This window comes from Scyliorhinus canicula, chromosome 29 (genome assembly GCF_902713615.1).
Source record: "Scyliorhinus canicula chromosome 29, sScyCan1.1, whole genome shotgun sequence".
In the NCBI taxonomy this organism is placed as follows: domain Eukaryota; kingdom Metazoa; phylum Chordata; class Chondrichthyes; order Carcharhiniformes; family Scyliorhinidae; genus Scyliorhinus; species Scyliorhinus canicula.
The window spans coordinates 6,634,063-6,656,791 of record NC_052174.1 but is presented as its reverse complement, the minus strand read 5'-3'; the positions used below and the strand labels follow the sequence as shown (position 1 = coordinate 6,656,791).

At 50.7% G+C, this 22,729-nt stretch overlaps 1 protein-coding gene and 4 non-coding genes across 5 annotated transcripts in view; 1 reads left to right on the top strand and 4 right to left on the bottom strand.

Annotated features, from left to right (window-relative positions):
- LOC119958290 (claudin-15-like) overlaps positions 1-9,559 on the top strand; it is a 76,975-nt gene extending 67,416 nt beyond the window's left edge. The window contains exons 5-6 of the mRNA XM_038786723.1: positions 8,421-8,528; positions 9,138-9,559. Coding sequence (XP_038642651.1) covers positions 8,421-8,528; positions 9,138-9,255 — 226 coding nt within the window. The 3' untranslated portion in view covers positions 9,256-9,559. The remainder of the gene's footprint in view (positions 1-8,420; positions 8,529-9,137) is intronic.
- Positions 9,560-19,668: 10,109 nt separating this feature from the next.
- Positions 19,669-19,740, bottom strand: trnaq-uug. Its single transcript has one exon. It is a non-coding gene; the product is annotated as a tRNA-Gln (tRNA).
- Positions 19,741-20,067: 327 nt separating this feature from the next.
- Positions 20,068-20,139, bottom strand: trnaq-cug. The gene has a single exon. It is a non-coding gene; the product is annotated as a tRNA-Gln (tRNA).
- A 992-nt stretch (positions 20,140-21,131) lies between these two features.
- On the bottom strand, positions 21,132-21,203 carry trnaq-uug. The gene has a single exon. It is a non-coding gene; the product is annotated as a tRNA-Gln (tRNA).
- A 327-nt stretch (positions 21,204-21,530) lies between these two features.
- trnaq-cug lies at positions 21,531-21,602 on the bottom strand. Its single transcript has one exon. It is a non-coding gene; the product is annotated as a tRNA-Gln (tRNA).
- Positions 21,603-22,729: the final 1,127 nt, after the last annotated feature.

Genomic DNA, 22,729 nt, shown 5'->3' with positions numbered 1-22,729 from the left:
TGGAGTGTGTGTGTGTGACAGTGTGGGGACACAGTTTAACTGGAGTGTGTGTCTGTGACAGTGTGGGACACAGTTTAACTGGAGTGTGTGTGTGTGACAGTGTGGGGACACAGTTTAACTGGAGTGTGTGTCAGTGACAGTGTGGGACACAGTTAAACTGGAGTGTGTGTGTGTGACATTGTGGGACAAAGTTTAACTGGAGTGTGTGTGTGACAGTGTGGGGACACAGTTTAACTGGAGTATGTGTCTGTGACAGTGTGGGACACAGTTTAACTGGAGTGTGTGTGTGTGACAGTGTGGGGACACAGTTTAACTGGAGTGTGTGTGACAGTGTGGGGACACAGTTTAACTGGAGTGTGTGTGTGTGACAGTGTGGGAACACAGTTTAACTGGAATGTGTGTGTGTGACAGTGTGGGGACGCAGTTTAACTGGAGTGTGTGTGTGTGACAGTGTGGGGGACACAGTTTAACTGGACTGTGTGACAGTGTGGGACACAGTTTAACTGCAGTGTGTGTGTGTGACAGTGCGGGGACACAGTTTAACTGGAGTGTGTGTGTGTGACAGTGTGGGGACACAGTTAAACTGGACTGTGTGACAGTGTGGGACACAGTTTAACTGGAGTGTGTGTGTGTGTGACAGTGTGGGGACACAGTTTAACTGGAGTGTGTGACAGTGTGAGGACACAGTTTAACTGGAGTATGTGTGTGTAACAGTGTGGGGACACAGTTTAACTGGAGTGTGTGTGTGTGACAGTGTGGGGACGCAGTTTAACTGGAGTGTGTGTGTGTGACAGTGTGGGACACAGTTTAACTGGAGTGTGTGTGTGTGACAGTGTGGGGACACAGTTTAACTGGAGTGTGTGTGTGTGACAGTGTGGGGACACAGTTTAACTGGAGTGTGTGTGTGTGACAGTGTGGGGGACACAGTTTAACTGGAGTGTGTGTGTGACAGTGTGGGGACACAGTGTAACTGGAGTGTGTGTGACAGTGTGGGGACACAGTTTAACTGGAGTGTGTGTGACAGTGTGGGGACACAGTGTAACTGGAGTGTGTGTGTGTGACAGTGTGGGGACACAGTTTAACTGGAGTGTGTGTGTGACAGTGTGGGGACACAGTTTAACTGGAGTGTGTGTGTGTGTGACAGTGTGGCGACACAGTTTAACTGGAGTGTGTGTGTGACAGTGTGGGGACACAGTTTAACTGGAGTGTGTGTGTGTGACATTGTGGGGACACAGTGTAACTGGAGTGTGTGTGTGTGACAGTGTGGGGACTCAGTTTAACTGGAGTGTGTGTGTGTGACAGTGTGGGACACAGTGTAACTGGAGTGTGTGTGTGTGACAGTGTGGGGACACAGTTTAACTGGAGTGTGTGTGTGTGACAGTGTGGGAACACAGTTTAATTGGAGTGTGTGTGTGTGACAGTGTGGGGACACAGTTTAACTGGACTGTGTGACAGTGACAGTGTGGGGACACAGTTTAACTGGAGTGTGTGTGTGTGACAGTGTGGGGACACAGTTTAACTGGAGTGTGTGTGACAATGTGGGGACACAATTTAACTGGAGTGTGTGTGTGACAGTGTGGGACACAGTTTAACTGGAGTGTGTGTGTGTGACAGTGTGGGGACACAGTTTAACTGGAGTGTCTGTGTGACAGTGTGAGGGACAGTTTAACTGGAGTGTGTGTGTGACAGTGTGGGGCCACGGTTTAACTGGAGTGTGTGTGTGTGACAGTGTGGGGACACAGTTTAACTGGAGTGTGTGTGTGTGACAGTGTGGGGACACAGTTTAACTGGTGTGTGTGTGTGACAGTGTGGGGACACAGTTTAACTGGAGTGTGTGTGTGACAGTGTGGGGACACAGTTTAACTGGAGTGTGTGTGACAGTGTGGGGACACAGTTTAACTGGAGTGTGTGTGACAGTGTGGGGACACAGTTTAACTGGAGTGTGTGTCAGTGACAGTGTGGGGACACAGTTTAACTGGAGTGTGTGTGTGTGACAGTGTGGGGACACAGTTTAACTGGAGTGTGTGTGTGTGACAGTGTGGGACACAGTTTAACTGGAGTGTGTGTGTGTGACAGTGTGGGGACACAGTTTAACTGGAGTGTGTGTGTGTGACAGTGTGGGACACAGTTTAACTGGAGTGTGTGTGTGTGACAGTGTGGGACACAGTTTAACTGGAGTGTGTGTGTGTGACAGTGTGGGGACACAGTTTAACTGGAGTGTGTGTGTGTGACAGTGTGGGACACAGTTTAACTGGAGTGTGTGTGTGTGACAGTGTGGGACACAGTTTAACTGGAGTGTGTGTCAGTGACAGTGTGGGACACAGTTTAACTGGAGTGTGTGTGACAGTGTGGGGACACAGTTTAACTGGAGTGTGTGTGTGACAGTGTGGGGACACAGTTTAACTGGACCGTGTGTGACAGTGTGGGACACAGTTTAACTGAAGTGTGTGTGTGTGACAGTGTGGGGACACAGTTTAACTGGACCGTGTGTGACAGTGTGGGACACAGTTTAACTGGAGTGTGTGTGTGTGACAGTGTGGGGACACAGTTTAACTGGAGTGTGTGTGTGTGACAGTGTGGGGACACAGTTTAACTGGACCGTGTGTGACAGTGTGGGACACAGTTTAACTGAAGTGTGTGTGTGTGACAGTGTGAGGGACACAGTTTAACTGGAGTGTGTGTCAGTGACAGTGTGGGGACACAGTTTAACTGGAGTGTGTGTGTGTGACAGTGTGGGGACACAGTTTAACTGGAGTGTGTGTGTCAGTGACAGTGTGGGGACACAGTTTAACTGGAGTGTGTGTGTGACAGTGTGGGACACAGTTTAACTCGAGTGTGTGTGTGTGACAGTGTGGGGACACAGTTTAACTGGAGTGTGTGTGTGACAGTGTGGGGACACAGTCTAACTGGAGTGTGTGTGTGACAGTGTGGGGATACAGTTTAACTGGAGTGTGTGTGTGACAGTGTGGGACACAGTTTAACTCGAGTGTGTGTGTGTGACAGTGTGGGGACACAGTTTAACTGGTGTGTGTGTGTGTGACAGTGTGAGGGACACAGTTTAACTGGAGTGTGTGTGTGTGACAGTGTGGGGACACAGTTTAACGGGAGTGTGTGTGTGTGTGACAGTGTGGGGACACAGTTTAACTGGTGTGTGTGACAGTGTGAGGGACACAGTTTAACTGGAGTGTGTGTGTGTGACAGTGTGAGGGACACAGTTTAACTGGAGTGTGTGTGTGTGTGACAGTGTGGGGACACAGTTTAACTGGAGTGTGTGTCAGTGACAGTGTGGGGACACAGTTTAACTGGAGTGTGTGTGTGTGACAGTGTGGGACACAGTTTAACTGGAGTGTGTGTGTGTGTGACAGTGTGGGGACACAGTTTAACTGGAGTGTGTGTGTGTGACAGTGTGGGGACACAGTTTAACTGGAGTGTTGTCAGTGACAGTGTGGGGACACAGTTTAACTGGAGTGTGTGTGTGTGACAGTGTGGGGACACAGTTTAACTGGAGTGTGTGTGTGTGACAGTGTGGGGACACAGTTTAACTGGAGTGTGTGTGTGTGTGACAGTGTGGGGACACAGTTTAACTGGAGTGTGTGTGTGACAGTGTGGGGACACAGTTTAACTGGAGTGTGTGTGTGTGACAGTGTGGGGACACAGTTTAACTGGAGTGTGTGTGTGTGACAGTGTGGGGGACACAGTTTAACTGGAGTGTGTGTGTGACAGTGTGGGGACACAGTTTAACTGGAGTGTGTGTGTGTGACAGTGTGAGGGACACAGTTTAACTGGAGTGTGTGTGTGTGACAGTGTGGGGACAGTTTAACTGGAGTGTGTGTGTGTGTGACAGTGTGGGGACACAGTTTAACTGGAGTGTGTGTGTGGGGACACAGTTTAACTGGAGTGTGTGTGTGACAGTGTGGGGACACAGTTTAACTGGTGTGTGTGTGTGGGGACACAGTTTAACTGGAGTGTGTGTGTGACAGTGTGGGGACACAGTTTAACTGGAGTGTGTGTGTGTGACATTGTGGGGGACACAGTTTAACTGGAGTGTGTGTGTGTGACAGTGTGGGGACACAGTTTAACTGGAGTGAGTGTGTGTGACAGTGTGGGGACACAGTTTAACTGGAGTGTATGTGTGTGACAGTGTGGGACACAGTTTAACTGGAGTGTGTGTGACAGTGTGGGGACACAGTTTAACTGGAGTGTGTGTATGACAGTGTGGGGACACAGTTTAACTGGAGTGTGTGTGTGTGACAGTGTGTGGGACACAGTTTAACTGGAGTGTGTGTGTGACAGTGTGGGGGACACAGTTTAACTGGAGTGTGTGTGTGTGACAGTGTGGGGACACAGTTTAACAGGAGTGTGTGTGTGTGACAGTCTGAGGGACACAGTTTAACTGGAGTGTGTGTGTGTGACAGTGTGTGGGACACAGTTTAACTGGAGTCTGTGTGTGACAGTGTGGGGGACACAGTTTAACTGGAGTGTGTGTGTGTGACAGTGTGGGAACACAGTTTAATTGGAGTGTGTGTGTGTGACAGTGTGGGGACACAGTGTAACTGGAGTGTGTGTGTGACAGTGTGGGGACACAGTGTAACTGGAGTGTGTGTGTGTGACAGTGTGGGACACAGTTTAACTGGAGTGTGTGTGTGACAGTGTGGGGACACAGTTTAACTGGAGTGTGTGTGTGACAGTGTGGGGACACAGTTTAACTGGAGTGTGTGTGTGACAGTGTGGGGACACAGTTTAACTGGAGTGTGTGTGTGACAGTGTGGGGACACAGTTTAACTGGAGTGTGTGTGTGTGACAGTGTGGGGACACAGTTTAACTGAAGTGTGTGTGTGACAGTGTGGGACACAGTTTAACTGGAGTGTGTGTCAGTGACAGTGTGGGGACACAGTTTAACTGGAGTGTGTGTGTGACAGTGTGGGGACACAGTTTAACTGGAGTGTGTGTGTGACAGTGTGGGACACAGTTTAACTGAAGTGTGTGTGTGTGACAGTGTGGGGACACAGTTTAACTGGAGTATGTGTGTGTGTGTGACAGTGTGGGGACACAGTTTAACTGGAGTGTGTGTGTGTGACAGTGTGGGGACACAGTTTAACTGGAGTGTGTGTGACAGTGTGGGGACACAGTTTAACTGGAGTGTGTGTGTGTGACAGTGTGGGGACACAGTTTAACTGGAGTGTGTGTGACAGTGTGGGGACACAGTTTAACTGGAGTGTGTGTGTGACAGTGTGGGGACACAGTTTGACTGGAGTGTGTGTGTGTCAGTGTGGGGAGACAGTTTAACTGGAGTATGTGTGTGACAGTGTGGGGACACAGTTTGACTGGAGTGTGTGTGTGTCAGTGTGGGGAGACAGTTTAACTGGAGTGTGTGTGTGACAGTGTGGGGACACAGTTTGACTGGAGTGTGTGTGTGTCAGTGTGGGGAGACAGTTTAACTGGAGTATGTGTGTGACAGTGTGGGGAGACAGTTTAACTGGAGTGTGTGTGTGTGACAGTGTGGGGACGCAGTTTTGCAGGAGTGCTATTCTATGTCACAAGCAGTATCCTGAAGTCCCCACTGTTACCCCCCCCCCCCCCTGAGCAAATACACGGTCATTACCAGCTCCACAGCCGTTTATAAATGTCCTGACCTCTTTCACCCTTAGCGGCCCAATGTTCAGAGTCACGAGGTTTGTATATAGAAACACAATTACTGTTTATTTGTAACAAGAATGATGAAATATGCAGGAAATTGAGCCAGATAGCAAGCAAGGGAACCTATTAGCCCCATTTAGCTGTCTCCCCTCTGCCCACACACACAGACAGACAAACAAGAGAGGGGTGAAAGGGTGAAAATAATAAGGATGAAGGTCAAAAGTCAAGAGGCTGTGCTTCCAAGGGTGGTTCCATAGTGGGTTTTCCTCACAGCTTGCTCGATGATCAAAGTCTCTGGTTTGCAGCTCTTGTTGGCCAATCCTTTCATTCACAGTGGTGCTTACCAGCAGCAGGCCTTCTGGGCAGTCACTGTCACCCCTTTCAATCTGGGCCTTCAACCCGAGGCTCACACTTGGGCCTATTTCTTTCCTGAGCCACCCGGTCTCACTTTGGACCCTGCTTCCAGCTCATGGTGCAACCTCCAGCCTTCACAGTCTCGGGAAAATGACACCCAGCCTTGCTGGCGAGAGAGTCAGCCCTCATTGTAGCCTAATGGAGCGAGTTTATCTGGACCGTTTTGGAGTTAATGAGTCGGAACCCTCCATCCAAGCTGCAGAATCAAAAGTGGGACCTAAAACCCAACCCTTGAAGCTCTTGAAAGCATTCCAGTGGGATCAGATCAAGTCACCACCGGTTCCCGGGCGGAGCCCAGCCCTTTGTGCCAAATAATTGAAAAGTATTTTACACAGAGGATGGTGGGTGCCTGGAACGCTTTGCCAGAGGAGGTGGTAGAGGCGGGCACGATAGCATCATTTAAGATGCATCTATACAGATATATGAACGGGCGGGGAACAGAGGGAAGTAGATCCTTGGAAAATAGGCGACAGGTTTAGATAAAGGATCTGGATCGGCGCAGGCTGGGAGGGCCGAAGGGCCTGTTCCTGTGCTGTAATTTTCTTTGTTGTTTCTTTGTTGTTGTTGGGTCATCGCGGAGGCCAGCCGATGTCCAATCACCAGTCTTTAAACAGCGCGGCCTTCTCGATCCCGCTGTTGGAAGGAAAGATACAGCCTGCTTTGCCTTTAAGTCACAGGTCCATTAAACATCCACGGATCAGGGCGGCACGTTGGCGCAGTGGGTTAGCACTGCTGCCTTACGGCGCCGAGGTCCCAGGTTCGATTATGGGTCACTGTCCGTGTGGAGTTTGCACATTCTCCCCGTGTCTGCGCGGGTTTCACCCCCACGACCCAAAGATGTGCAGGGTAGGTGGATTGGCCACGCTAAATTGCCCCTTAATTGGAAAAATTTAATTGGGGACTCTAAATTTAAAAAATAAAAACATCCATGGATCAAAAATGTAACAGAGAAAATAAAAGGGGAAATAAGGGAACAAACAGGAACAAACAGGAGAGAACTCTTACTCCACATGGAACAGGATTCACACTCTCTGGAACTGGCGTGTCTTGCCATAACTCTATTCCTGAATTTAACGGAAATAAATTTGAGACATACTAAGGATTTATCCTCTATATCGGAGAGACCAAATGCAGACTGGGTGATTGCTTTGCTGAGCACCTTCGGTCTGTGCACTAACAGGACCCTGACCTTCCTGGTGCTTGCCATTTTAACACAGGACCCTGCTCCCAGGCCCACATGTCTGACCTTGACCTGCTGCAATGTTCCAGTGAAGCTCAATGCAAACTGGAGGAACAACATCTCATCTTCTGGTCAGGCACGCTACAGCCTTCCGGTCTCAACATCGAATTCAACAACTTCAGATGATTAGCTCTACCCCCACCTCGACCCATTTGTTTTCAATTCATTTTATCTGTCTTTTACCATTTCTTTTTTTCTTAATATACATTTAAATTCCCCCCCACCCCCCCAATCTTATCCACCTTTCCTTCGCCGTTCCCCTCTTTGCTTTCCCCTTCTCCTCCCTCCACACCTACAGTTTACCCTCTGATGTTAGTTTCCCTGCTGTTTGACCTTTCACATATTTTGTCCTCTCTGGGGACTACCATTGGCAGCCTGTTCCCTTGGTTTCTGTGGCCATTAGCACTCTGTTCCCTTGGTTTCTGTGGCCATTAGCACTCTGTTCCCTTGGTTTCTGTGGCCACTAGCACTCTGTTCCCTTGGTTTCTGTGGCCACTAGCACTCTGTTCCCTTGGTTTCTGTGGCCACTAGCACTCTGTTCCCTTGGTTTCTGTGGCCACTAGCACTCTGTTCCCTTGGTTTCTGTGGCCATTAGCACCCGGCTTCCCTGGGTCTCTGTGGCTATGACTCATCTTTCATTCTCACTCCACAATATAAATATTTCCCACTTTCTCTGTCTGTTAGCTTTGACATAGAGTCATCGGGCTCGAAACGTCAGCTCTTTTCTCTCCCTACAGATGCTGCCAGACCTGCTGAGATTTTCCAGCATTTTCTCTTTCGCTAAGGATTTGTTTGAAACATACTCACCAACTGGTCACCAAACTTGTCCCTTTTAGAGTTTCTTATCCTCGCTCCATGAGTCTTTTGCCCCCTCTGTGTTTCAGAGCCTTTGCCCCATGATCCTTCAGGCTTGCAGTCAGTATCTTTGGAGTCTCTGATGTAATTAAATAATGAACATGTTCCCCAGGTTTGAGTTTAAACAACTGCATTAACTTTGAGAAATCGGAACAAACGCCAGCAGCTACTTGTGGAGGTCTGGGGTGGGGGTCGTGTATTTACGCGGCTGATACACATTGACCTTGGGGGTGTCCACGTTGGTAACCATGGTAATCTCCTTCTGTGCTTCAAGGTATGAGCTTGGACCAGGCCTGTACATTGGCTGGGCTGGGGGGTCTCTGGAGCTGATTGGAGGGATCTGCCTGTGTCTGTCTTGTAAAGCGGCCAGAGGGGCCACCGGGTAAGTGTGACGGAGAGCAAACTCACGGTTTATCGCACACAGGACAGTCTTCCACCCGGGCACAGCTTCTCCCGCACTCCTCCCCGTGCTCCCACCCCCTGCGCCCCCGCCTTTCCCCACCCTTGGCATTCGTTCTTCTTCCTAGACACTGCGTTGCTCACCTCCCTGATTTCCCCCCAACACCACTCTGCCCCCAATGAACACTGATCTGCCCCTCCCCAGACACTGGCCTGGCTCTGGGTACCTACCCCTCCCTGGGCACTGGCCTGGCTCTGGGTACCGACCCCTCCCTGGGCACTGGCCACAGGAACTGACCATTCCCTGGGTACTGACCCCCTCCCAGGGCACTGACCCCACCCTGGGCACTGGCCACAGGAACTGACCATTTCCTGGGTACTGGATTCAGCGTCTAACCATAACTTGGACACTGGAGCAAGCCTGGGCCCTGGCCCTGGACACTGAGGCCTCCCTGGGCATTGGGCCCACCCTGGGCAATGCAACCACCCCACTGCCCTGACACAGGCCAGCGACGCGAGAGAGTCTCTCCGACACCACGGTGACGGGGCTTGTGTTACCGACACCATGACTTCCTGTCTCCCTTTTATGCAGTCAGTACACGTACACATACAGAGCTTCCAGATCGACACCGGGAGCGGGAACCGTGTCGAGGAAATTGACCTCGGAGGTGGACAACGCCAGTAACTACGGGAAGAATGCTTACGTCTGAGGGACTGCAGGGTCTGGGTGTCCACATTAGTGCGCTGTTCGAATGGAGTCTGGGACAACATTCGTCCTGACAGAGCAGCTTCCTCACCGAGGATCAGTGTGAAATGTGTCCAGTGTCATCTACACGTGCATCCCTTCATCCCGAGTGCAGCAAAGCAAAATCCGGTTACCTTTCTCTTTATACGCTTCTGTTAAATCTGATCGTTGGCAATGATCTGCATTGGTATTGACGAGTATGCTCCTCCTGTGCTCCGGGGGAATGGGTAGAAGTAATTAATGGGGAATAAAAACATTCTTGGATAAACCTCCCTGTTCTGAATGTTTCATTGCAACCACTTGGGGGTCATTCGTTCGCCTTCTTCCACATCCTCTGAGGTAGTGGAGATCGCGGGTGGGGGGGGGGGGGGGGGGTTGAAAGGTGCTGTCGAAGGAGCCTTGGAGAGATGGGATTTCTCTCTCGCCCAGGGACAGCCGTAAGGGCCACGGATTCCGCTCCCCTGTTGGGCCCAGCACCCACCAACACGCGGCTCTCCAACCCAGCCCACTCCCCACCCACCTTCCTCACCGGACCACTGAGGGGAGGGCCACACAATACGTTAACTCCCCACTGCACAGCGTGACGACCCATTCCTCCTTCAGCATCACTTACCTTTGGAGGACAATAAGATTGCCCCTTCAATCTTCCTCCAGCAATACCGACACATTCAATTTCTCCAGCACCCTCAATGGCATTAAATGCCACAAGGAACTTCGTCGAAGGATTATCATAAGGAACGATTCGGGGGCGCCATAGAATCACAGAAGGGTCACGTCATAGAGGGACTCCACTTACCCCATTGCTGTCCCCCCCCTCAGTGAAAAAGGAGATGAAAATCGCTTATTGTCACGAGTAGGCTTCAAATGAAGTTACTGTGAAAAGCCCCTAGTCGCCACATTCCGGCGCCTGTTCGGGGAGGCCGGTGTGGTGAAATCGAATAACCGATTCAATGACATCGGGGAACCTGAGGGACAAATCAAAAGGGGGCACCCCCTGAAAGGGTCACTGCCTGAAACGGAACACAAATGAAACCTAAAACCTGAAGCCAAAACGTGATTTAAGAGGTCGATGAGGCGCCCCAGTTCCCCACGGTGCCCACAGGGCACGGGCGAAGGGGGTAGACGTCCCTGAATGTAGCTGCAATAAAGGGGCAGGGAGTCCAGTTGGACAATGCCCGGGGTCACCCACTACTTGGGCCGATCCCATGAGGGTTTTTTCCCCCAGGTTTGAGATTCCTTTGAAATGCGCAGTGCACGCACTGGACTGACCGTGCAGAGATTCCTGCGCATTGTACCATCAAAGCTACACTACCGATGTTGACTCTTGTCTATAGTCGCACAAACAAGCCCCCACCACCCACCATGAACACCGGACACTGTGGAGACCCCAGAATCACACATCACTGAGTCCAGGCGTCAAGACAGCTGGTTAAAGCCCTTGAAGTATTATCAAAGTGAACTTTAATATTAAGATTTATGAGCACGGGTGCTATTATTATTGTGGATTGCAGCTTGCTAATTTCCTGAGCATTGATTATTAGCAAGGTGGGGGCAGAGTACAAGGTCACCGTGCACCATGTTTATGAGGGGCTTTGTAAGGGGAGGGGGGTGGAATAAAAAAAAATGTTTGTATTTGTCATCGGCTAAACGGGACTGCTTTCCGCTCAACACCCCCCCCCGCACGGAGGATGTTGAAGGACTGCCTTGTCGCGAAATGCAGGTTTGAGGGTTCCAGACGTGAGGGATTCGGTCAATCGAGCAGCAGATCGATCTCCTTTATGACTTGCTCTCATTGCCTGCGCTGAAGTGCCGTGCAGTCGTTAAACAGGCCTCATTAAGGACAATCAACCCCTATTATCAGAGCGTAATACAGTCACTGATTAGCACCGGGAACATGAGCTACTGATCTTTCCTTGACACTCCAATTCACTCTCACAAAGACGTTGATTAGGCTTTGATCCTGGTGAAAGGTTAGAAACGGGTTCCTTGCTTATAGGTCTAGTCAATCTGGAAGTGCTGACTCTCGCGATTTGAACCTTTGAAACACTCGTGCATTTGGATGCGCACATCGCCGACGCCAACAAGATTTATTGCCCCTTGAACCCAGCGGGTTGGCTTGGCCATTTCTGAGGGGCTTTGACAAAGACTCATTGGACTCGAAACGTTAGCTCTTTTCTGTCCCGACAGATGCTGCCAGGCTTGCTGAGATTTTCCAGCATTTTCCCTTTCGTCTGAAGGGGCATTTAAGAGTCAACTACGTTGCTGTGGGTCCCTGTGGGTCAGACCAGGTGAGGAGGGCAGATTTCCTTCCCCAGAGGGAGCTGGATGGAATTGTAACGAGAATGGCCTCGTGGGCATCGCTCAATTTTAGAATCACGACAGTGAAGCCTTGGCAAAGTGTCGGCAAATCTCCTGGTGTGTTGGAAAAATCTCTTCAGCGACAAGTGAATGTTGACATATGATTGGTCAGCATCTTCCGGGCTCCAGGCCGGGAATTTCCCGACGGCGCACTGTTCGCCGGCAATGAGATTCTCTCTTCCCTCTTCCCGCTGTTTTGCATTGGGATTTCCCATTGACGGCAATTTCCACCCCCCACTGTCCCCACCTCTGCCACCCCCGGGATCCGATGGGTCCGTGCGATGGACCGGCCAGCTGGCATTCAGGAATCACCAAGGTGGGAAGTACCTTACGATGCGGAGCACCAGAGCTCCTCGCAGAGCGGGTCATCGTCACCCTTTGGACCGTTCCCGCTGTTACTGCCAACCCAGGCCTGCACCCACCTAGAGGGTTACAGGCAGGAGGGTGGCCAAGGTGGGGGGGGGGGGTTGTGGCAGTCGGAACTGGGGTGCGGGGAAGGTGCCACCCAGACAGCCGGTGGGCACTCCACAGGCGGGTGGTCAGTGGGGTGCGCAGCGAGATGGCGGCCTTGCAGCGTGCGGCAATGGCGATCGGTGCCTGGGCACAGCTCCAGTCCCTTGGGGGGGTGGGGGGGGGGGGGGGGTCGCCTCGGCCCCAACGCCTGTCCCCCTCTCCACCCCCCCTCCCAGCCAACCCAGCCAGTGTCTGGACCGGCAGCCCACCATCGCGCCTCTCCGAGTCGTACTTCCTCTCTCTCCCTCTTCAGCCAAAAATCACCCCCCCCCCCCCGCACCGGTGGAGCCGGAGAATCGCGGAGGTCCTGGAGAATATCGGGTCAGGCCCGCGGATGATACACGAACAGCGTTTTCTGTACGTACGTAGCAGAACGCATTGACGCCGCTGTCGAGCCGACGGAGAATTGCGATTTGGCGTGAGCCGGCGCCCGCCCGTTTTCGGCGTAAATAAACGATTCTCCGCCCAATCGCCTCTCCCGATTCCGGCGTTGGCCAACGGAGAATCCAGCCCATGGTGATCGTGCTAAAGAGAGATGTTTTAGCCTGAATGATTGTGTTTATAACAGGAATAGTAGCAGTAACTAGCGTTAGTTACTTCATAGAATAGTAGAACAGTACAGCACAGAACAGGCCCTTCGGCCCTCGATGTTGTGCCGAGCAATGATCACCCTAACGCATCCACCCTATACCAGTAACCCCCCCCCCATTAACCTTATTTTTTAGGACACTAAGGGCAATTTAGCATGGCCAATCCACCTAACCCGCACATCTTTGGACTGTGGGAGGAAACCAGAGCACCCGGAGGAAACCCACGCACACACGGGGAGGACGTGCAGACTCCACACAGACAGTGACCCAGCCGGGAATCGAACCTGGGCCCCTGGAGCTGTGAAGCATTTATGCTAACCACCATGCTACCGTGCTGCCCTAACATGGTGTTGGTTACATGGTGTTATTCTTAACCGAAGCGGTCCTGTATCTTTGGCTGTGTAATTGAACAATGGAAGGGTTTTTTTTCAGGCACTAAGATCATATCTGTCTAGACGTAGACAGCAAAACTTCCAGATAAAATATTAGAAGGAAAAACTGCTGTGGAAATTCAACAAGAAGTATCACTAGGGCTTCTAGTTTCAGAAGAACATCTTCTGGTTACCTTTCTTCAATCATGGCTTTCAGGTGGAGGTTTTTGCTTCCAGTCTAGTTTTCACTATGGATTCAGCCGGGTCTCAAAAGCTTCTCTGCACGTTCTGAAATCAGCAGTATGCAGCATTCCTGCAGAAAGCCAGAGAGATGTAGACACTCACAGCTTCTTCCCTGACCGTCCAGGATCTGACTGTCACCTCCTGCGTCCACTGAAAACCATTCCACTCAGGTCGGACCCAATGACTGCCTGTCGCCGGGCAGAGAACGACCTTTGGCCAATTCATTGGCCACCAGCCAACCAAGCAGACCAAATCCCTCCAATCTAGCATTGTGGTTAGCACAATTGCTTCACAGCTCCAGGGTCCCAGGTTCGATTCCGGTTTGGGTCACTGTCTGTGTGGAGTCTGGACATCCTCCCCGTGTCTGCGTGGGTTTCCTCCGGGTGCTCCGGTTTCCTCCCACCCCACAGCCCAAAGATGTGCAGGTTAGGTGGATTGGCCATGATAAATTGCCCTTCGTGTCCAAAATTCTATGATAATCTATCATTAACCTAGGACAAATGTTTGGCACAATATCGTGGGCCGAAGGGCCTGTTCTGTGCTGTATTTCTCTAATCTCACGGGTGCCATAAAGTCTGAGTTCTGATGTTTCCAAAGTTAAATCTCCAACCATCAGTAGACGGTGTAATGATATGTATATAGGCAAGGCAGTGAAGGGTTAATTATTAAATCTCTGTGTAATTGAAACACTAGAGGGCACCACCATACCCCAGTATACAAATCAGAGCTCAGGGAATGCTGGGTAAGGGAAAGCCTGAGAACAGCACGAGGGGTATATTAGAGAGAGTTAACATGAGGATATTATTAGTGAATATTAGATTATTGATTACTGCTAGACAGATTCAGTATTACTTTATTATTAACTATAGCTCTGTAGCGTGTGCGAACTTCATTTAATTATTTGTAATCCAATAAATTAGTTTTGTTTCAATCTAATGATTGGTGGTTTCTTTGTCATCAACTCAATGGGCGATTCTGGATCAAAAGAAAAAGAACACGACATATTATCACCAGGGGTAATATAACAGAGGGTTTTGCAACATTTCAGCTCCTCACTTCTTACATGGTACGAAGACACCCGGTTTCTCAGTCCTGCCGCATTCTTCAATCTCTCCAATTAGATGGTACATTGATTTCTTATCCTTCCTGTAAAAGTGGGAAACTTGACATTTTTGCAAGTTACACTTTTGCCAGATTTTTCCCTACTCGCTCAATTTACCCACATTCCTTTGCAAACTCCTGGCATCCTCCCCACAGCTATATCAGAAACCGGGAATACCTTCCCTATACGTGGGTCTGTCCTGCACAAAGGTAACGCATTTTGGAAGGTCTAACACAGGTGGGAAATATGCAGCAAATGGCAGAACCCTCAGGAGTATTGATAGGCAGATGGATCTGGGCCTGCAGGTCCACAGGTCACTGGAAGTGGCAACACAGGTGGAGAAGGCAGTCAAGAAGGCATCAGTGGGGGCATTGAGTATAAGAATTGGCAAGTTATGCTCCAGCTGTAACCTTAGTTAGGCCACACTTGAAATATTGCGCACAATTCTGGTCGCCACACTCCCAGAAGGATGTGGAGGCTTTGGAGAGGGTGCGGAGGAGGTTTGCCAGGATGTTGCCTGGTCTGGGTGGACAAGAGGTTGGATAAACTCGGATTGTTTTCACTGGAACGACGGAGGTTGAAGGGAATGGACAGATTGGATAGTCAGAGGCTTTTCCCCAGGGTAGAGGGTAGTGGGTGCCTGGAAGTCGCTGCCGGAGGAGGTGGTGGAAGCAGGCACGATAGTGACATTTAATGGGCGTCTTGACAAATACATGAGTAGGATGGGAATAGAGGGATACGGACCCCGGAAGTGCAGAAGGTTTTAGGTTAGACAGGCAGCATGGTCGGCGCAGGCTTGGAGGGCCGAAGGGCCTGTTCCTGTGCTGTACTTTTCTTTGTACTTTGTACTCTACAGGGAACAGGAGTAATTCAACGGGCTGTATTGAGACCTGGCAGATGAATGTATCCAAACTCAAAAGTGTGCTATGCTGTCTGTGTGTCACAAATAGATCAGATAGGGCAGCACGGTGGCGCAGTGGTTGGCACTACTGCCTCACGGCGGCGAGATTCCAGGTTCGATCCCAGCTCTGGGTCACTATCCATGTGAAGTTTGCACATTCTCCCCGTGTTTGCGTGGGTTTCGCCCCCACAACCCAAAGATGTGCTGGGTAGATGGATTGGCCACACTAAACTGCCCCTTAATTGGAAAAAATGAACTGGATACTCTTAAAAAAAATTTTTAATGGCTCTAGATGGTACAATGCTCTAGTTGTCTTGGATTGTGCTGCGTCAGCACCACCCGACTGGGAAATATATCGGCTGTTCCTTCACTGTCCCAAAATCCTGGAACTCCCTCCCTAACGGCACAGTGGGTGTACCTACACCTCACGGGCTGCAGTGGCTCAAGAAGGCGGCTCATTTGGGACGGGCAATAAAAATGTGGGCCTAGTCAGCGGCAGGCACATCCTGTGAAAGAATAAAATAAAACCGTACCTGGATTTTGCAGTTTTCTGCACTTATATTGTAGTTTGTACGGTTTGTGGGAGGGGGGGGGAGGGGGAGAGGGGGGGAGGGGTACCCCCATGCCCACAGGTCTCCCCCGGTGGCTTGTTATGGGCCAGGGTTTCGAGAACCCCAAAGTGTATCATGGAGTTCACCTGACCCACAACATTTACTAGATTGTGGTATGGGGAGCACACGGCCCACTCTACAGGTGTGGGGCGGCAGAAATGGAAAAGTATTTTTTAAAGCAAAACAATGTTTATTCTATGAACTCAAGTTAACCTTTTTAAAACATACCTTAGCAACCATCAATTCAAATACACCCCCAAAATAATACAACATGAAGTAATCCTTAATAACTTCCCAAACAACATCCAGACAAAAGAAACACCTTTTAACAGAAGCACGTCAGGTTTACATTCACGACTGAGAACATTTATAATTCTGAATTCGCCAAATGATCGAGAGATAGTCTTTTGATGGCAGAGAGAACAGCAGTACACCTGCTCTGCCTGGCTTCAGCTCCAACACTGAAAACGAAACATAAACACACCCTGCAGCAAACAGCTGAAAACGAAAGTAAAAAGCTGACAGACAGCCCAGCTTCACCCACTCTCTGACATCACTGCAGTAATATGAGCAGCCAAACATTTCTTAAAGCGACATTCTGATGACAGGATTCGTTGCCGATTCCCATTGACTAGCGCGCTGCCAAGAAACACACGCATGAGAGGCCGGAGTCTGCTGCCCTCTGTCAGAATGGGCGAAGAACGATATGCTAAAAGGTTCCCGGAACGAAGCCCGCAGAATCCTGAGTGTCAGGTAGAACTGGGACCGGACAGTGCACTGTGCATGGACAGACGTGTCATATTTAATCCTAGAACATAGAACACACCGTGCAGAAGGAGGCCATTCGGCCCATCGAGTCTGCACCGACTCAACTTTAAGCCCTCACTTCCACCCTATCCCCGCAACCCAATTACGCCTCCTAATCGTTTTGGACAGGAAGGGGCAATTTATAGTGGCCAATCCACCCTAACCTGCACATCTTTGGACTGTGGGAGGAAACCGGGGCACCCGGAGGAAACCGGAGCACCCGGAGGAAACCCACGCACAGATGGGGAGTACATGCAGACTCCGCACAGACAGTAATCGAAGCCGGTAATCAAACCTGGGACCCTGGTTAGCGCCAGTACTAACCACTATGCTGCCGTGCTGCCCTAATCTTCTAATCTGGCCTAGATTTATTCGTGGCCTTTTCTAACCTCTCAGAAGCATTGTTCACCGGACAAAGGGCCATTCACAAACAGCTTAATCAGTAACAATTCTAATACACACAACACCGAGGGGGCTGCAGAGACAGGAGAGAAAAGAGCGAGACTGAGAGCGGGGAGAAGGGAGATAAAAGGCAGAAACTTTGTGCATGCAGTAATGACCTCTCTCCACTTGATGGCACTGCACAACAGGAGGGCCTTGACCTCTGGGAGGTCGAGTCAAACATTTCCATGGCAACCTATAGAACAGAACGCAACTGGGAATCTACTCCCATATAAAGATGGACTTTCCCATCTTTTTTTAAAAATTAAATTTGGAGTGCCCAATTCATTTTTTTACCAATTAAGGAGCAATTTAGTGTTGCCAATCCACCGACCCTGCGCATCTTTGGGTTGTGGGGCGAAACCCACGCAAACACGGGGAGAATGTGCAAACTCCACGCGGACAGTGACCCAGGGCCGGGTCCCCACAGAACAGATGAGGCCCTTCGGCCCATCGTGTCCGCGCCGGCCATCCAGCCCCGATCTATTCTAATCCCATTTTCCGGCACTTGGGCCGCAGCCTTGTTTGCTGGAGTTTCAACCGCTCCTGGCTACCAACATCCATTCAGACATTGCCTCTGTCGCTAACACACCATTGCAGCCATCTCACTGCAAAAAGGCAGAAACTTTGTGCATGCAGTAATGGCCTCTCTCCACTTGATGGCACTGCACAATAGGAGGTCCTTGAACTCTGGGAGGTCGAGAGTCAAAAATTTCCATGGCAACCCATAGAACAGAACGCAACTGGGAATCCACTCCCATATCGACATGGACTTTCCCATCTTTTAAAATAAATTTAATTTAGAGTGCCCAATTCATTTTTACCAATTAAGGGGCAATTTAGCGCGGCCAATCCATGCACCCAGCACATCTTTGGGTTGTGGGGGTGAAACCCACGCAGACACGGGGAGAATGTGCAAACTCCACACGGACAGTGACCCAGAGCTGGGATCGAACCCGAGTCCCCACGTCACAGAATGAGGCCCTTCGGACCATCGTGACCGCGCCGGCCATCCAGCCCCGATCTATTCTAATCCCATTTCCGAGTACTTGGTCCGTAGCCTTGTTTGCTGTGGAGTTTCAATCGCTCATCCAAATGCTTCTTAAATGTAATGAGGGTTCCCTCCTCTCCCACCGTTTCAGACAGCGGGTTCCCGATTCCCACCACCCTCTGGATCTGAGTTTTTCAAACATTTTTTTACAGCGACACATTTTGCTCAACCGGCCAACCGTCGGGACCCACTCAGGCCGACCTTCGCGGCCCACGGCAGATGACTTTCGCGGCCCAACCCGGCCGAATTTCGCTACCCAGTCCGGCCGACATTCGCGACCCAAGCCGGCCAACCTTCGCGACCCAACCCGGCCAACCTTTGTGACCCAGGCTGGCCGACCTTCGCGACCCGACCCGGACGACCTTCGTGACCCACGCCGGCCGACATTAACGACCCAACCCGGCCGACCGTCGTGACCCATGCTGGCCGACCTTCGCGACCCACGCCGGCCGACATTAAAGACCCAACCCGGCCAACCTTCGTGACCTATGCTGGCCGACCTTCGCGACCCACGCCAACCGACCATCGCGACACATGCTGGCCGACCTTCGCGGCTCACGTCAGGCGACATTCGCGACCCACGTCAGCGGGAGACTTTGGGGCACATCATCATGTTTCACAGGGGCCAGTGTCCCGTTTTGCTGAGGGCTCAGAGCAGCGTCGCTGAATCATGTCAGGCTCAGCTGTGAGAGCCAGCTGGAATACTGCAAGCAAAAGTTGCACAGTGACTCCAGCGAATGGGATCAATGGGCAAGCAAGATAGTTTGTGAGGCGCTACCGTACTGCAAATTGCACAATGTGTGTGGCTGACTGACCCTCAAGAATACGCGCACGTCTTGGCCATGAGCAGAATGGGAAGCACTTGAAAATGTAATCTCCGACGTTCAGCCTTGCCTGGATTATTATCTCAAGCGTTACTTCATCTCTGTCACTCAGCCTCTGACTCGGTTTGACTGCTGTGCAAATGAAAGCGGTGCAGACAAGCAGCCGCTCCCAGCGCCGCTGAAGCCGTTTTCCCCGAGTATTGCAATGCTGCCTCGGGATCAGTGTACAAACATTGCAAAGGTATTCACGCACGATGCTTTGCATGAAAGGAAAAGATAAAAATGGTCGTGTTGAAGGAGACAATTGAAGTGACATGTGCCTTGCCTGCACTTGAGTTTGGAGCAGAGTGGCAAGTTCACAAGCACCCACAGCGCCGCGCAGGAAAAGACAGCGACCACGCAGCAAATGTTTCGGCTGGTGTGACCACATCAAACCGAGTGGACAATCGCTCAATAAGACATTGAGCTGAACGGCAGAAAATGCCCATGGACAGCAGCCCTGCCTGCCTTTCTGTTCTTTTTCTCAGCTGTCCCCAATTTAATAAAGATGTGGACACGCAGAGTACTGGCTCCACCGAGATTTGAACTCGGATCGCTGGATTCAAAGTCCAGAGTGCTCACCGTTACACCATGGAACCAAGGCTGTTGAAAGGTTGAGCTGGCTGCAGTCTTTTCTCAACACGCACACGAAAGGTTGCTTGACCAAAGATTCTCTGACGACAGTCGAATAGCAGTTGCTGTGGCAGGCAAACTGGTGCCGCCTTTCAACACAGAAGTTAAAGAGCAGGGCCCACAGGATGGCAAAATGCTGCGTGTGCAGGCAGCCAGCAGCAGAGGCTGAGCAATGTGAATTGCAGTGGCCGTTGAGGCGGTTGAGAAATTATGAAGTCAATTTGCACTTTGTGGCAAATGTGAAAGAAGTGCTCTCGCTCTCACACACAAATCATTTGCATTGGCAAGAAGAAAGGTTCCACCGAGATTTGAACTCGGATCGCTGGATTCAGAGCCCAGAGTGCTGACCATTACACCATGGAACCCCAGCTGCAGCATTGGGCTGCAAATTTTCAGTCAAACAAGTTTACCTCTTTCGTTGAATGTGCAAAGACACAGCGGGTTCGACAAGAGAGTCTGATTGTGTGCAAACATTGTTATGCAAAGATGTGACGGGACACCTTCCTCAAAGATGACACCCAATCTATTCACCCCCCCCCCCCCCCAAGCCACCGCGGGGGGTATTGGGACAAGTCATCAGGTTTCACAGGGGCCAGTGTCCCGTTTTGCTGAGGGCTCAGAGCAGCGTCGCTGAATCATGTCAGGCTCAGCTGTGAGAGCCAGCTGGAATACTGCAAGCAAAAGTTGCACAGTGACTCCAGCGAATGTGATCAATGGGCAAGCAAGATAGTTTGTGAGGCGCTACCGTACTGCAAATTGCACAATGTGTGTGGCTGAATGACCCTCAAGAATACGCGCACGTCTTTCCCATGAGCAGAATGGGAAGCACTTGAAAATGTAATCTCCGACGTTCAGCCTTGCCTGGATTATTATCTCAAGCGTTACTTCATCTCTGTCACTCAGCCTCTGACTCGGTTTGACTGCTGTGCAAATGAAAGCGGTGCAGACAAGCAGCCGCTCCCAGCGCCGCTGAAGCCGTTTTCCCCGAGTATTGCAATGCTGCCTCGGGATCAGTGTACAAACATTGCAAAGGTATTCACGAACGATGCTTTGCATGAAAGGAAAAGATAAAAATGGTCGTGTTGAAGGAGACAATTGAAGTGACATGTGCCTTGCCTGCACTTGAGTTTGGAGCAGAGTGGCAAGTTCACAAGCACCCACAGCGCCGCGCAGGAAAAGACAGCGACCACGCAGCAAATGTTTCGGCTGGTGTGACCACATCAAACCGAGTGGACAATCGCTCAATAAGACATTGAGCTGAACGGCAGAAAATGCCCATGGACAGCAGCCCTGCCTGCCTTTCTGTTCTTTTTCTCAGCTGTCCCCAATTTAATAAAGATGTGGACACGCAGAGTACTGGCTCCACCGAGATTTGAACTCGGATCGCTGGATTCAAAGTCCAGAGTGCTCACCGTTACACCATGGAACCAAGGCTGTTGAAAGGTTGAGCTGGCTGCAGTCTTTTCTCAACACGCACACGAAAGGTTGCTTGACCAAAGATTCTCTGACTACAGTCGAATAGCAGTTGCTGTGGCAGGCAAACTGGTGCCGCCTTTCAACACAGAAGTTAAAGAGCAGGGCCCACAGGATGGCAAAATGCTGCGTGTGCAGGCAGCCAGCAGCAGAGGCTGAGCAATGTGAATTGCAGTGGCCGTTGAGGCGGTTGAGAAATTATGAAGTCAATTTGCACTTTGTGGCAAATGTGAAAGAAGTGCTCTCGCTCTCACACACAAATCATTTGCATTGGCAAGAAGAAAGGTTCCACCGAGATTTGAACTCGGATCGCTGGATTCAGAGCCCAGAGTGCTGACCATTACACCATGGAACCCCAGCTGCAGCATTGGGCTGCAAATTTTCACTCAAACAAGTTTACCTCTTTCGTTGAATGTGCAAAGACACAGCGGGTGCGACAAGAGAGTCTGATTGTGTGCAAACATTGTTATGCAAAGATGTGACGGGACACCTTCCTCAAAGATGACACCCAATCTATTCACCCCCCCCCCCCCCCCCCCCCAAGCCACCGCGGGGGGTATTGGGACAAGTCATCAGGTTTCACAGGGGCCAGTGTCCCGTTTTGCTGAGGGCTCAGAGCAGCGTCGCTGAATCATGTCAGGCTCAGCTGTGAGAGCCAGCTGGAATACTGCAAGCAAAAGTTGCACAGTGACTCCAGCGAATGGGATCAATGGGCAAGCAAGATAGTTTGTGAGGCGCTACCGTACTGCAAATTGCACAATGTGTGTGGCTGACTGACCCTCAAGAATACGCGCACGTCTTTCCCATGAGCAGAATGGGAAGCACTTGAAAATGTAATCTCCGACGTTCTGCCTTGCCTGGATTATTATCTCAAGCGTTACTTCATCTCTGTCACTCAGCCTCTGACTCGGTTTGACTGCTGTGCAAATGAAAGCGGTGCAGACAAGCAGCCGCTCCCAGCGCCGCTGAAGCCGTTTTCCCCGAGTATTGCAATGCTGCCTCGGGATCAGTGTACAAACATTGCAAAGGTATTCACGCACGATGCTTTGCATGAAAGGAAAAGATAAAAATGGTCGTGTTGAAGGAGACAATTGAAGTGACATGTGCCTTGCCTGCACTTGAGTTTGGAGCAGAGTGGCAAGTTCACAAGCACCCACAGCGCCGCGCAGGAAAAGACAGCGACCACGCAGCAAATGTTTCGGCTGGTGTGACCACATCAAACCGAGTGGACAATCGCTCAATAAGACATTGAGCTGAAAGGCAGAAAATGCCCATGGACAGCAGCCCTGCCTGCCTTTAGAACATAGAACATAGAACACTACAGCGCAGTACGGGCCCTTCGGCCCTCGATGTTGCGCCGACCTGTGAAACCATCTGAAGGCTATCTGACCTACACTATTCCATATTCATCCATATGTCTATCCAGTGACCACTTAAATACCCTTAAAGTTGGCGAGTCTACTAGTATTGCAGGCAGGGCGT